At 41.1% G+C, this 13,538-nt stretch overlaps 1 protein-coding gene across 4 annotated transcripts in view; it reads right to left on the bottom strand.

The window, feature by feature from the left end:
• The window catches only part of EEFSEC (eukaryotic elongation factor, selenocysteine-tRNA specific), a 124,991-nt gene extending 112,787 nt beyond the window's left edge, over positions 1-12,204 (bottom strand). For 2 of the 4 annotated variants that reach the window (XM_054838454.1, XM_054838457.1), the window contains exon 1: positions 11,843-12,171. In XM_054838454.1, coding sequence (XP_054694429.1) covers positions 11,843-12,128 — 286 coding nt within the window. In that variant the 5' untranslated portion in view covers positions 12,129-12,171. Of the gene's footprint in view, positions 1-11,842 lie in introns of all 4 variants that reach the window. The other 2 variants (XM_054838455.1, XM_054838456.1) reach the window with 2 other exon arrangements.
• Between the last annotated feature and the right edge of the window lie 1,334 nt (positions 12,205-13,538).

The following is a 13,538-nucleotide window of genomic DNA, read 5'->3' as shown; positions in this document are numbered from 1 at the left end:
TGAAAGGATACTGTCAACTAATTTAAATTTTACATTAGGCAGTTCTGTCTTTACCCAGGATTGACTCAAGTATATGCAAGAACAGACACAAAATTCCATAAACCCGACATCCCTTTATATGTGTTCTACAGTTTTCCTAGCTACAGTCTACCATTTTCCTAATAGGACAAAAATAAAGATCTTTAAAATTCAAAGAGGAAAGAAACAAGTACAGTAATCAAAATAACTCTTAACCCTGCATCAATTTGACTAGGTTTCCAGAAAAACCGTTTTCTTTTAAACTAAGTTAAGGATTCACAGAGTGGGTAGAAAAATGGACAGCAGTACTTGTGTTTAACAAAAACAAAAGTTAAATTTATCTTCACATTTGATTTGTTTGGCTTTAAATTGCAACAAAGAAAACATTAAACCCAACAAAAGCAGTGCTGGCTATTACTAGAATAATCAGCTATTTCATACAGTAAATAAAGCTTCAAAACAAAAAAGAAAACACATTTAAGGACACATAATGAAAAAACACCCAAAGACCCACACAATTTGTTAGTGAATACAGATCAGTAATGGAAACACATCTGGAGACAAACTTTCTGTAAAGACTGGATTTTCAGCCACTGGTTTTTGGTTTGGGGTTTGTTGTTTTGGTTTTTTTTTTTTTTTTTAAATAGCTTCAGTTCAAAACTCTTTCCTTCCCTTAACCAAACAAGTATTTTCTCCATGCAAAGTCTGGTACTATTTGATTTAACCAAATACAAAAAAAAAAAGCATATTGCCCCTAGATGCATTGTACAGCACCACAGACAAGTGAATCTCTTCCCACAAGAGATTCCAGTTAAATAGCAATTCTGGACAGAAAAAGCTAGCATTACTGCATATCCTAATACACACAGGAGAGTAAAGGGCGAGCTCAGTTACAAACACATGAGTAGACATCACCAGCCACCACAACTTTATCACAGCACTTGAAATAACGGGAGGATCTCTGCTGTTAGGCAGGTGAAAAGTCTACTTAGGGAAAGAAATACACATTGGTCCCTACCACAGGGTGAAAACCTATCACACAGCAAGCAAATTGAAAGAACAAAACTATTTCTTTAAACAACTTCCTTAGGGATGCCCGACTTGTGACTTTTGAATGTTTAGCAATGCTGTTATCATACTGTATACAAGGAAAATTATCAACAATTGTTTCAGGTTTTTTATTATGGATTTTACTTATACATGTATAACACATGCATATAATTTTGGCATAAAAACTTGCTTTTCAGGCTTTAAGGAATTTTTAAAATGAGGCCTATTATTATATTATTTGAAGTTACACTATTGCCAGACAGCAACCAAAGTTTCAGTGTTACATGCCCCAGGCTGGTCCCTTAGGTGAATGCCACTGTTGACACTTGGGATTGTTTTGTTGTTGTACTTTTCAATACTCATTGTGTGTCTGAGATCAGGGGAAGATTCTGATGCTGAGTACTTGTAAGAATGACAATGTTTGGGTTTCTTTAGTCTCTAAAGACAGCCTAGACCAAATTTTAAGTGCCATTTGAAGCATTTTCCTTATTCTCTGATGAAAAGCCTCTTGGTCAGTTCTTCCGAGGTCTTTGAAGGATACTTCATCAATTAGAGTACAAACTCCAAAAATTTTGTACTTCACACAGTACATATTTTTTCCTAAATCTTCAAAGTTAGGGGAGGAATATTGTTCCAAAGTTGTGTACATATAGAACAGCACAATAAAGTCAAACACCACAAAATACTTATCTGAATTTTTCCAAACAGCAACACTGATGCACACGTATATTCCAATTTTGCAGGATCAGGCAAGCCACCTCTATAAAATTGTGTGTAATTTTTTCATATCCACATTCAGACACTTATGTTCAGTTCCTCCACAACCAGCACTCCCACACTGGTGCAATCCTTCAAGATGCTGAACACCTTCAATAAACACCAAACACTGAAGCACAAGTTAACGGTGACACTTGCTGATAGCTCCTAAGCCCTTTGCAATTCGGGGGAGACACAAGTCCAACACTATTTCATGGCTGCACTAGGTTAGGAGCTTACCCTTGAAACAAATCATTCACAGAAACCTGCCTCAGTCCACATTTACTGCTTTTCCTTCTCTCCTATTCCAACAGATGACCAAAACCCAAGAGCTGCTACCGCTCCCCTGACTGAGTGGTAGCAACCACCCGACAGCGGGGGACAGCCGAACGAGAGCAGCAAACCCCAGCGAGGACTGAGGCACGCCACGGCTACTTTACATATATACTCTAAGCCACGCTTTAAATCATTTCACATACTAGAATGTCAGCGTGGATAACCACTGCCAGAACACGACACAGAATCCCCTGAAGTCAACCACAGGTTCAGGTAATCATGACCTCCCTTTTTACAACATAAATGCATAATTTCCGCACCACCCTTTGATGAGGGGAGCACAGACTTAAAAAGAGGAAACAATTACAGTCATTAGAATTTCACCCAAGCATGAGATTTAATCTCAGGCCATGGTCTTGCCAATGGCTGTGGGGGTCTCAATGGAGACAAAATTGCTCTGTGGGAGAAAAAAAAAAAATGCCTCGATGATGACATTAGTCAGCAAGAGAGACTGAGCTTTGTCTTCCATCCAACTGCACAGTCAAATACAAGGAAACCATTTTCCCTCCCCCTCTTCTGATCCGAAAAAAGAAAACTACAATAATTTTGTTTCTTTCTCTGAAATGCAGTTTTCACATGCTCTGGAAACTTTCTTCTCCAAAGCAACACTGCTGGAAGGGAAGTCTTCAATATAAGAAAAGTAGATTTAAGCATGAATAAATATCTATGACAAAAGACATTTCCCCTCGCCTATCCTGGTTAACACAATTGGATAGTTCTATCAACAATTCTCAAACACTTCTATAGCTTTTCCTTACCCAACGGGTTCTTAAAGATCATTTCAAATTTTACATATACAGGAATCATCTCAAACATGCTCAGCCGCTCTACAGCACATTTAATGGACATAAAAGACAAGTGAAACTTTGCCAAACAAATTGAGGCAAAATTCCACAACTAAAAAGAGCACCCAAGACCTGAGAGTACCAGCTACCTTTATATGCCAACCATATGTTGCACCCCAAACAAGACACAAAACAAAGGAAAACTTTGGCACAGAAGTCAAGAAAGTACTACGGGGATTGGATTAAATTCACTTTTCTGGCACTGCAGAAAATGCAGATCTGCAGTGGACAAAACAAACTTTGTGATCCTTCTACAGCATGAAGTAAAAGAAAATGTGAAGTTTTTAAACAAAACCATAAGCTTGAATGAATCATCTCTTCTCTGGAAGCTGGGGTGAGGGGCCTGGATTCTTACCCAGGTCAACTTCTCTTATAAATCTCAAAATTCAAACTTTGATTTTTAGTCCCCCTTATCCTTAACCCCCACGATGCTCCTGAATACAATTTATTCATTTTTAAGCTATGCTCTTTATTCCATTTCCTCCTCTTCCAATATTCATCAACATTCAACACATATATATTTGTCTGGTCGCAACCACCCCTAGTGCTGGTAATACTGATAATTACAATCTAGTGTAGAATTAATCAGCTTAAGTTTGAAACAGAGATCATAATTCAAATTGGAAGCCAACACTAACCATTTCATGTTCACTTGAAGAGATTAGATAGGCTGTGCAAGAACATTTTGGTAGAATAACTGATAAGGAGATGGGAAATAAGAATTATTGGTATTTACTTAGCCTGCAACGCTTTTTGGAAGCCAACAGTTTAAAGGAAGCACTTCAGAATGGCTATTTAATCTGAATTTTACAGATAGCACAGAGAATATTTTCTCACAGAATGCACGGTATCTTTGCAATCATAGCTATCGTATGAGCTGTTCAAGACTTTCTTTGCTGGAGCTCTCACTCAATTTTGCTCCGTTATGAGCTGTGACCCACAGAACACAATGCATTCAAGAATCCAGCTGGAAATTACCACCGCAGAACATCTGCCCTTGCTCTTCAGCTTGCCAGGTCAACTTTAGGGTTCCCAGACAGAAAACAACTAGCTGCCACAGAGAAACAGCATTTTATTCCTCTTAACAGACTTTAACGATGACAATGTGGGGTTTGGTTTGGTCGCTTAGCTAAAAGATCTGTCGCATGTCTGCTTTAGAATTATAACCCAGATTTTTCCATCTGCATTTTGTTTTTCTAGGGGTTTTGATAAACAGTACTTTACAACAGTCATCCAAGAACATACTTTATTACTTCTAGTACAAACAAAAGCCACCAACAAACCAAAAACCAAAAAACTAGAGAATCATTAAGGAAGCCAAGTCCCTGGCTCCATCAAGCTAAACTAGCTATTAAAAGTGGGTTCTATACATAAGCAACATATCATTCAACTTACATCTAGCATCTACTAATTGAAGACAACCTCTAAATCAAGCCATAGAACCAGTACAGTAGAACCTTATTAAGCCAGTTTGTTGATTAGTAGACCACTGAATTGCTAGATCAGACTATTTAGCAAGCAAACATATCCATCATCAGTAAAAATACTACTTTGAAAAGGGTGCTTTAAATTATTTTGACAACAGTAATTTTAACTATAAACACACTTCATATTTTATAGTAAGTTGCTCTAGATTTTATGCAGGTATTTATAAGAGTTCCCTACATTAGTTGATATTTAAAGACAGATTAATAAAGCTTGACTCTCCCAAACAGCTTACAAAATAATTTCAAGCAAGGAGAAACATGAAGCAAAAGTGAAATGAAAGGGCATGTGGTTATTTGATGAATGCTTGCACACAGTATGATGGAACAAAGAAATTCTGTTTTTAAATCAATAGGAAGAATGATCAAACAGATTTAGTCAGCACCATTACTGCGCTTGGTTATTATGTTTTCCTGAGAAGCTGTCAAGTTTGTGTGTCAAATAATGAAGTGTGAATTAGCACAATTTTGTTGTATACAAGCAAGTATGCACACAACCACTCAAAAGCTTTGTAGAAAAATTGTCCTATGTTAGTAAGAGACAATTTAACATTCAAACAAGGTTCAGTAAAGCCACTTCTGTTTACAACCTACGTTTAAGATTGAGAATTCAATTATAAATCATCTTCAGAACAAGATATGCACAATTAATTATTTTTTTTTTAACTGAACTCGGGAAACAGTACATTTCTGACAGGATTCTAACAAAAAGTAGAAGAGAATGGGATTATTCAACTATAACTTTTAGATCAGAAGACAAAGGCTTTCTTGCTCCTTTTAAACTTTTCAAGCCATAAGAGGAAGGGAAGACTTTCTGCTTTGCTCTCTAATATTACTTAAGAGATGATGTACAGTTTAGGAGCTTGTTGAACCTGTGTAATTTTAACAGGAAAATCAGCTTCAAGTCAAAAAAGTAGAAGAGGGCATAGAGTAGAAATCGGAGCAGCCAAGTAGACTACTCTCGCTGTCACATCACTCAAAAAAACATTAATACACACAGAAATGAGAAGCAATGCATAATACACGGAAAGCTAGAACCATTAAAGTTATGACACAAATACAAATTCCACATGAAGACCACTGTTTTGAAGTACCCTGGTACATAAACACAAAACCAAGTTTTATTCTACTCAATCTCACACAACAAACCCTATACAGCATAGAAGTGGTTCAAAGCAGATTTAGTACAACTACCTTGCTTTTGCTCAGTTACTAAATGACGTGGGGAAATAAGAAATAAAATAATTGTGTATACTAAATTCCATGTATCGCCAATTGCTTTACAGATTAGACCAGATAAACTGTCCATAAACGTAAAAGAAAACACAGCCCTTTCAACGTGGATGAAGAGTCACACTGCTCTCATGCAACTTCAGTGAGAACCAGTTGTCTCACCTGTGTTACTCACATCTCATGTAGTGTGCAAGACAACACCCCATATATTTTTATTGCTTCAGGTATAAAAAGCACTACCCAAATTGTAGATGAAATAAGACTAACCTTCCTTAAAACACTGAGGATATTTTCATTAGGAGTGGCAAATGTAAGCCACAGTTGTGTTCCAAATCTTATACTTTATTCTGTTTGGATTCAAAGTAAGGTCACTCCATCCCCGCTGACCTGTTACCCCATGTAGCATGATCAAGATCCCACATTGTAAGCAAACACTGCCCTCTTGTGCGCTGCAATATCCAGGAGACAAAGTTGCACTTTGGGGGTTGGGGTGAGGGGGAATTTTAGAGCAGCAATATTTTTATACCAGCTGCCTTTTCTTTATGCATAGCTCCTTAATTAAGTGGCTTTCATTTTAAAATGTCAATAAAAATACTCCTTTAATTTGTCAGACAAGTATCAGGCACCAGCCAAGTTACTTAAAGTGAATTAAATACACTGTTTCAATTTCAAGAGAAGGGTTTTCATTTACAGAAATAAAGTTTATTTGCATTTTTAATACAAAACAATGTCAGCAATTTACAAGCACCGTGAACCCAGCAGGTTTAATAGGGTTTAGAAAACATTTACATTACAGCTAGTTGAACTTTCTTGGCCCATGAGTACTTCCATAGCATCAACCACTACACAAAGGCTCGTGAACATGAATTACTTTACATGGAAGATGTATTTCAATATTTTTTCACCAGAACAGGGTTCATTATTACACTATTCTCACTTCAAACTGGCAGCCAAAGTCCTCAACTCTCCAGTGACTTCTCTCTGACCAGAAGAACAGTATCCACTGACCACCACAAGCCACTCTTTCCTCCAGAGGAGAGCAGATTTCCCTTCAACCTGTGCACTCAACAGCAAGAGGCCACCACATAAAATTTAAAGTCATCCATATATACGCTCTACAACTATAAAACTCTACTTGTTCACTCACCCAGAATGGAAAAAACAAGAACTGTCATATCTTCACAAAGGTGTCAAAAAGCAAAAGTTGACGCTGACAGAAGTGTATTTTCATGACAGTAAAGCAAAGGTAACCCTGAGTTTACAAATCCTCTTAAAAGCTTACAACAAACTCAGTGAAACCACCAGTCTGTGATAAAAATACTTTTTTGTGTGTGTGCATGCGCTACGTTCATCTTGCAAATAATCTGCATCTGACCAAATTTGAATGCTGGTAGCAAGACCACGTTTCCCTTGATCTCCCCGGACTGTTTTCATTGTACTCATTTGCATCAGCAAGACATGCTTTTGCTATGCTCATTTCCCCCTCCCCAAGCTCTTGTGCAAGTTCAAAAGTCTCGGCCCCTCCAATGTATCAGGTATGAATTAATACCCTTCCTTAACAGAACACAGCAGCAAAGTGGAAACAGACACTTGCAAGGCAGTCTGCTTTGAAAAGAACTGCAGGGACAAATGGTGACAATGAAGCGCTAGTTATAAAGTAAAAAGGTCAAAGGTTCAGACAGGCATAAGGATTACAAAACTACAAGTTTGTCAGAATTCCCCCCCTCCCTGGATTTAGACAACCAGGGTCAAGCAGTAGCTTTCCAGTTAAAACCCCGTAAGGCTACTCTGTCCTTTGAGCTTGGGGGGGGGGGGGGGAGACAACTTTCTTTTTCAGAATCTCTTTGAGGACCCATCTCAAACAGATAAAGGGCATTTGACAACAGCTCACCTAAAGCAAACATTGCGGTACCCCTTCGCTGGGTGCGGTGGGGGAAGCTAGGATGAGGTAATCATGTTCTTCTGTATTAGTGTGCTGACCCTTTGGGGGGCATGAAATTAACTATCAGCAAGTAAAAAATCTGCTACTGGTTAAACTACTTTGCTACGCAAAGTGGTCTTCAAATGAAATATGGGGATTGAATTTCTTCTAGCAGATTAACTCATATAACCTCTCTGCAGGCATCCCTTACTGCTGAACTCATTTGACCATTCCAGACCCTAGTGGATGCACAGGTCTGCAACAAACAAACGTAAAAGCAACTCTTATTTTACTGTGATGACGTTAACATCAGTTTTTTGGAAGATCAGAGAGCTGAAATTTAACAAAAGAGCAGAAGTTTAAAAAAAACCCAAACATGTAGGACTGTGACAAACTGCCCCATCTCAGGGTGAAATTTTAACAAAATACCACTCTCGATCTCTATAGCAATAGAGGAAAGCAGTAATAATAAAAATAGCAGCATTGCATTTTGCAGTCATTCCTTCAGTGCAAAAAGCAAACGTAAGGCTGATGTGTGTGCTTCTTACTGCTTGTGACAAGTTAAAGAATTGACCCTTAAATTCAGTTATTCAGGTTTGTTTTCTTTGTTTAGCAAGTCAACTACAAACAACTGTAAATACAGTATTTGTGCTGCTTAATACATGATAGACAAAAACCTGCTAGAGCACAGGAAAAGTATTGAAATTATTGTAAAAGAGCCCAAGCCATACAGCTATCCACAATAACTTAATACCTTCCTGCCACATCAGACACACAGGAGTCTGCTGTTGAAGAATAAACCAGTATCATTTAAATACAAGTAAAAGCCATGATGCAGTAAGTCAAGTGCCCATCATTTATTCCATTCCAACCTTGACTATCACCTTCCAGCTAAAACTTTAAGAAAGCATCTTGGGTGGAACTGTCTGCAACATTTCCAATTCCAAGCATGCAGGTAAAAAAAAAAAAAAATCTTTTGATTTAACATTTGATATGCTTTGTTTTCAAGGACAAGTTTGCAAGAAAAATATAGCCACACAGAATGAAATATGACTTCCATTTTCCATTTGGTTACTGCTCAAATATTCCGCATTCACTTAATCCTAAGGTTTTGTCTCTAAATAAGCATCTTGTGAGTTACTGTGAGAAGTATTTGCAAGGTCAAGCACTACCTGGCATAGCACGACAAAAATGCAATACTAGATTCAGTCATGAAAAAATCCACTTTAAGAATTAGATACAGAAATATGTTAAAGAATGGTAAATAGTATAATTTAATCTGTAAGTAGATTTACCACAGCTTTGTGCAGCAAATGAATTAACCCTTAGAGCGCTCTAGGAGCGCACAAAAGATGACAGAGAGGATGGAATTGGACTAGAAGACAGCCTGGGACACCACTGATGAAAATGGCACCTTGGAAGAGAACAGCCAAGATTTAAAAAAAAAAAAAAAAAAAAAAAAAAAAAAACCCCACAAACCCAAAAACAACCCCACCACAACTAATGGCTTCCCTTGTGAAGCCAGTCAGGAGCTCCTCAGAAAGAACCCCATGAGCTAGTCGCCTCGTGGAGACTTGACTGAATAATGCTGGTGCTACCCAGTGTTTCCGTAAGACAGGGTTACTCAAGGGGGAGCCAACTAGTTTATACCACCTTCAATGAAAAGAAATGAGAGCTTCAAACAAGAGCATGCAAGAACATTTTCACACCTGTAGCTTCTATTGCAAAAGCTGCAGACACATGACTAATGTATACGACAAGGCTGCTTCAGGGCCCTCTGTCATCATTCCACTCTCTGATTCCTCACAGCCAGCTCCTTTTCCCACAGCCCTCCTGTCTTCAGTTTTTCTGTAGGTTAACTCACATCTACAGCTATGGCAGGACTAATTTCAGAAAAGCAGTATTTTAAAGAGGTGCTAGAAATGCAAGGTGCAGAATAAACACAGGAAGATAAAGTACTTTGCACTTACATTTGATTTAAAAACTTTATATACAGAAAATCTGTAGTAACACGGAAATCACAGATTCCGTCAAAAAGAAAAAAGTAGCAGCATTCCTGGTTGCAAAGAAAATGCTTAGAATGGTGAACCCTGAACACATGATTAGGAAGCAGATGCAAACAGGCTAAATTTTTAAAGTACCATTATCTGGGAGGCCTGGCTTTCTATTTCTGAAGCTGGAAAAGCAGGCAATATTGAAATACTGGCACCTAAACTCTGAAGGATGTATCCTGTTACACAAGATATGCTATATTTCAGTTTGAGTTTCACCAAACCATACTAAAACTGTAAGCACCTAAGTAGTCCCACAGGCACAGATCAGGTTTTATCATCAGTTTCACCTTTTAAACCCAGTAGTAAAAAAAAAAAAAACCACCACCGCAAACAAAAACCCACAAAAAAATCCCCCAAAAAGCATCCATTACCAAGATGCATGTATGCTATCAAGCAGAAAACTGACATTTCTAACTCTAAGTATTAATACAATACTGTGTTTTCTCTACAACTCTTTCTTAATACACAGAATTGCAGTAAGTCACACTAATCAAATGTTTTCACTAAGATATGTAATCTAACTGGAACTGAGCTTGATGTGCTTATGTGTCTGAATTGCCACCCGTAAAGAATCAGTTTTGCTGGGAAGAAAACTCTATCCTGCCATCTAGTCCACTGTCCACATCTTTTCTTCTCCCAGCATGGCCTATCAATAAGGAAATCTGAATAACTTATTCAACCAATGTGGACAGCTGTGACTAAATGCTTCGAAGTTCTTCATAAAAACAGTAAGAAGCAACAAGAAGTCTATGTATTAAACAATCATCCCAGATAAGTGTTAAAGTGATAGAAAAAGCTGGTTTTCCAAGTTTTCCCATGTCCTCTTCATGAGAAAGTTAACCCCACTCAGGTTAGTTGTTTCTGGCAGAAAGGAATGTCTAACTACAAGTCACTCTTCAATACATCCAAGAACAGTTATGTTTGCCAAGGTAAACTTTGTTCTTTAGAAGATAATCAGGTGCTTACAATTATTTAAGAATGATAGCTGATTGTAGAGTACAAAAGAAGACTAAAAGACCACAGGTTTCTGGAATTCAGCACAGAGCCACACCTCCCTTGCAGCTGGGGAGCACACAGAGCACTTTGCTAGTGTCCCTTTAGTGTCAGGTGGTAGTTTTGCACTGCAGTGTATGTTTCTTCTCACCTAGACTGAGGTTCAGACCAAGTCACTTGTCATGATGTATGAATTAACCCCCTTTTGAACAGGTGTATTATTTGTAAATGGTGTTGGTGACAACTGCATTGGATTGTTTCTATTTCTTTTGGATAAGATAATAAATATTTATTGATTTCACTAGCAGTAATGCCCAGGGACTGAATTTTCAGAGGTCCCTGTAGTTGCACCTGTGACTACTTTAAACAGCCTGCAGCTGCAACTCCGTTGTATCCTTGGTCAAGCACCAACCACCACTTAACCCCCCTTGCAAGAGATGGAAGGGGGAGCTATTATTTCTCATCCAACAAGGTGAACTAATTTAGAATGAGCTCTAATGCAAACCAGATTAGCCTTCTGATATCACCTACAAAGACTAAAATCCACAACATTCTTTCTAAATGTAAGATTATCATGTTAGAACTGCCCAGTCTCTCCAAGACAAAAGTTCAGCACGAGCACGTCCAACAAGTGCACCGCAGATCTCAACCACAGGGAGTATCAAACTGACAGCTTTAACAAGTGAAAATACAAACTAACATTGTCCTTAAATACCACAAACAAGGTTTAAGTACACAATAAAGAAAGCTTTTTTTCAAGTAAGTGCAAGAAAACCAAGCAGGCCTGACCATCCTAACAGCACCCAAGGAATTCGCATTTACAAACCGCTTTTCTATGAGCACTGGCGTTTTATTTGAGGGGCGATGAGGAAAAAGCGAAACAGGGACGGCAGGCCCGGGAGGACCCGACACCCCACGCCCCCAACCCCCCCCACCCCGGGACCTGCCTACCACAAGGGAAGCTCCCGGCACAGACACGCTCAGGCGGGCAGGAACAGCCCTGCTCGCCTTACCGCGGGGAGCCGGCACCTCGCCGAGGGCTGGGACGCCCCGAAGCACCGGGACGAGCTCCGGCGCGGCAGCACCCCGGCAGGGGCCCCTCCGCCACCGGGGCCCCGGGGCGGGCAATGGGTGGCCACCCCCCCCCCTTACCGCCGATGATGGTGCGGATGAGGGAGGCGTGCCCCGGGCAGTCGACCAGCGTGAACTGGAGCTCCCCGGGCCCCGGGCCCAGCTGCGGCGGCAGAGCGGTGCGCAGGCAGGAGAAGCCCAGGTCCAGCGTGATGCCCCGCGCCCGGCTCTGCGGCGCCCGGTCGAAGGCGGCGGTGGAGCCGGTGGTGCTCAGCGCCCTGGCCAGCGCCGTCTTCCCGCTGTCGATGTGGCCCAGGACGCCCACGTTCACGTTAAGGACGCGGGGCGCCCCAGGTTCGGCGGCCATGACGGCGCTGCACCCGGCCGGTCCGTCCCGACAGCGCCCCTGCGGCAACGCGGGCCCCGCCGCCGCCGTTCCGTGCGCCGCGGCCTCAGCCCCGGGAAACCCGCCCCGGCCCCGCCAAGGTTACCGTCAGGAGCAACGCCGAGCCCGGGAGAAACGCTGCCACCCCCGCACGCAGAGCGGCTCCGCAGGCACGACATGAAAGAGAGTGTTGCGCTAACGGCATACACGCTGAAGGGCGACCCAGAAAGGAAAAAGATTGGTCAAATTCATCGCTGCCGGCAGCGGCCATGCCTGCAGGGAGGGCAGCCTGGCTCACCCCTCACACCTGCTCACAGCTCCCCGAGGCCTGGTTATGTAGGAGAGGCAATTAAAGCAGTTACCTTGATGGCCACACACCTGACGGCCAGTGCCCCCCCCAGGTGCGGCTCAGGGCCCAGGCCCAGCTGCAGGAGGGGGAGCCGGCAGCACTGGTGGGAGAGCCCTGGGGAGGGGGTGTCCTAACTGCCCCGGGCCTGCGGCGCTTTGCTCTCCTCTTGCCCACGTTAGGGCTGCACAACACGCCTTCGTTCTGCCCGCAAGGACACCCCCACCCTGGTGCCGCTGGAAGCGTGGTGCTGAGCTTTGATTTCAGAGTCGCGTGGACGTTGCAAATTCATGTGAAAAAGCAGGTCAAGATTTGGATCGTTTGCTCTCCTTATGCTTAATCACCAATTTCTGGGTTTGCATAATTCATTTTCCTGTAAAAGTATATTTGTGTTGTGTAGGATGCTTCCTAAAAAATGCCCGTACCTGTAAGGGATTAAGAATAATCAAGATTATTAAGAGTGATGAACAAACCAACAAAACAAAAAAACCCAACAGGCAGATGAGCATTGGCGAGGACAAGGGCAGGAGCACGTTTCACTGGTGTAAGTCACTTGGGTTCACCGCTAACCCAGGAGGCACAAGGGCCAAATGCATTACACCATAAAGCTTAACACATGTGCTCTGCGTTTTCAGTAGTGACTACTCAGTAGTCCTAAGTACCCCTTCAAATGATAACAGCTGCTCACAAGCCAAGAAGCCAGCACTGTGTTACAGACCTCCCATGGGTGTCCAAGTAGACCAGACTTGCACTATATTCTACAGATTTAAGAGCAGTGCTATTGCTTTTTTTTTCCCTCTCCTCATGCAGTAATATATCTTGCTAATAGTATTTAGCATTTACAGCTGAATAACTAATGAATGAGCCAGAAGTGTAAGATGACATGCCTAAGGTTATTGTCAGCATCATGGATTTCGTTTTTAGGCTTTGACTCCAAACTCCAGGGTTTTTCTTACAAAGTAAGTTGCTTCATATAACAACGCTTTCAATATGAAAGAGTTTGCAGAGCTTTAAAGCTAGGTACAAATTACCCCTTCTTCCCAAAC

Source organism: Grus americana, chromosome 11, assembly GCF_028858705.1.
Source record: "Grus americana isolate bGruAme1 chromosome 11, bGruAme1.mat, whole genome shotgun sequence".
Lineage (NCBI taxonomy): Eukaryota > Metazoa > Chordata > Aves > Gruiformes > Gruidae > Grus > Grus americana.
This window is presented reverse-complemented; position numbering and strand designations above follow the sequence as displayed.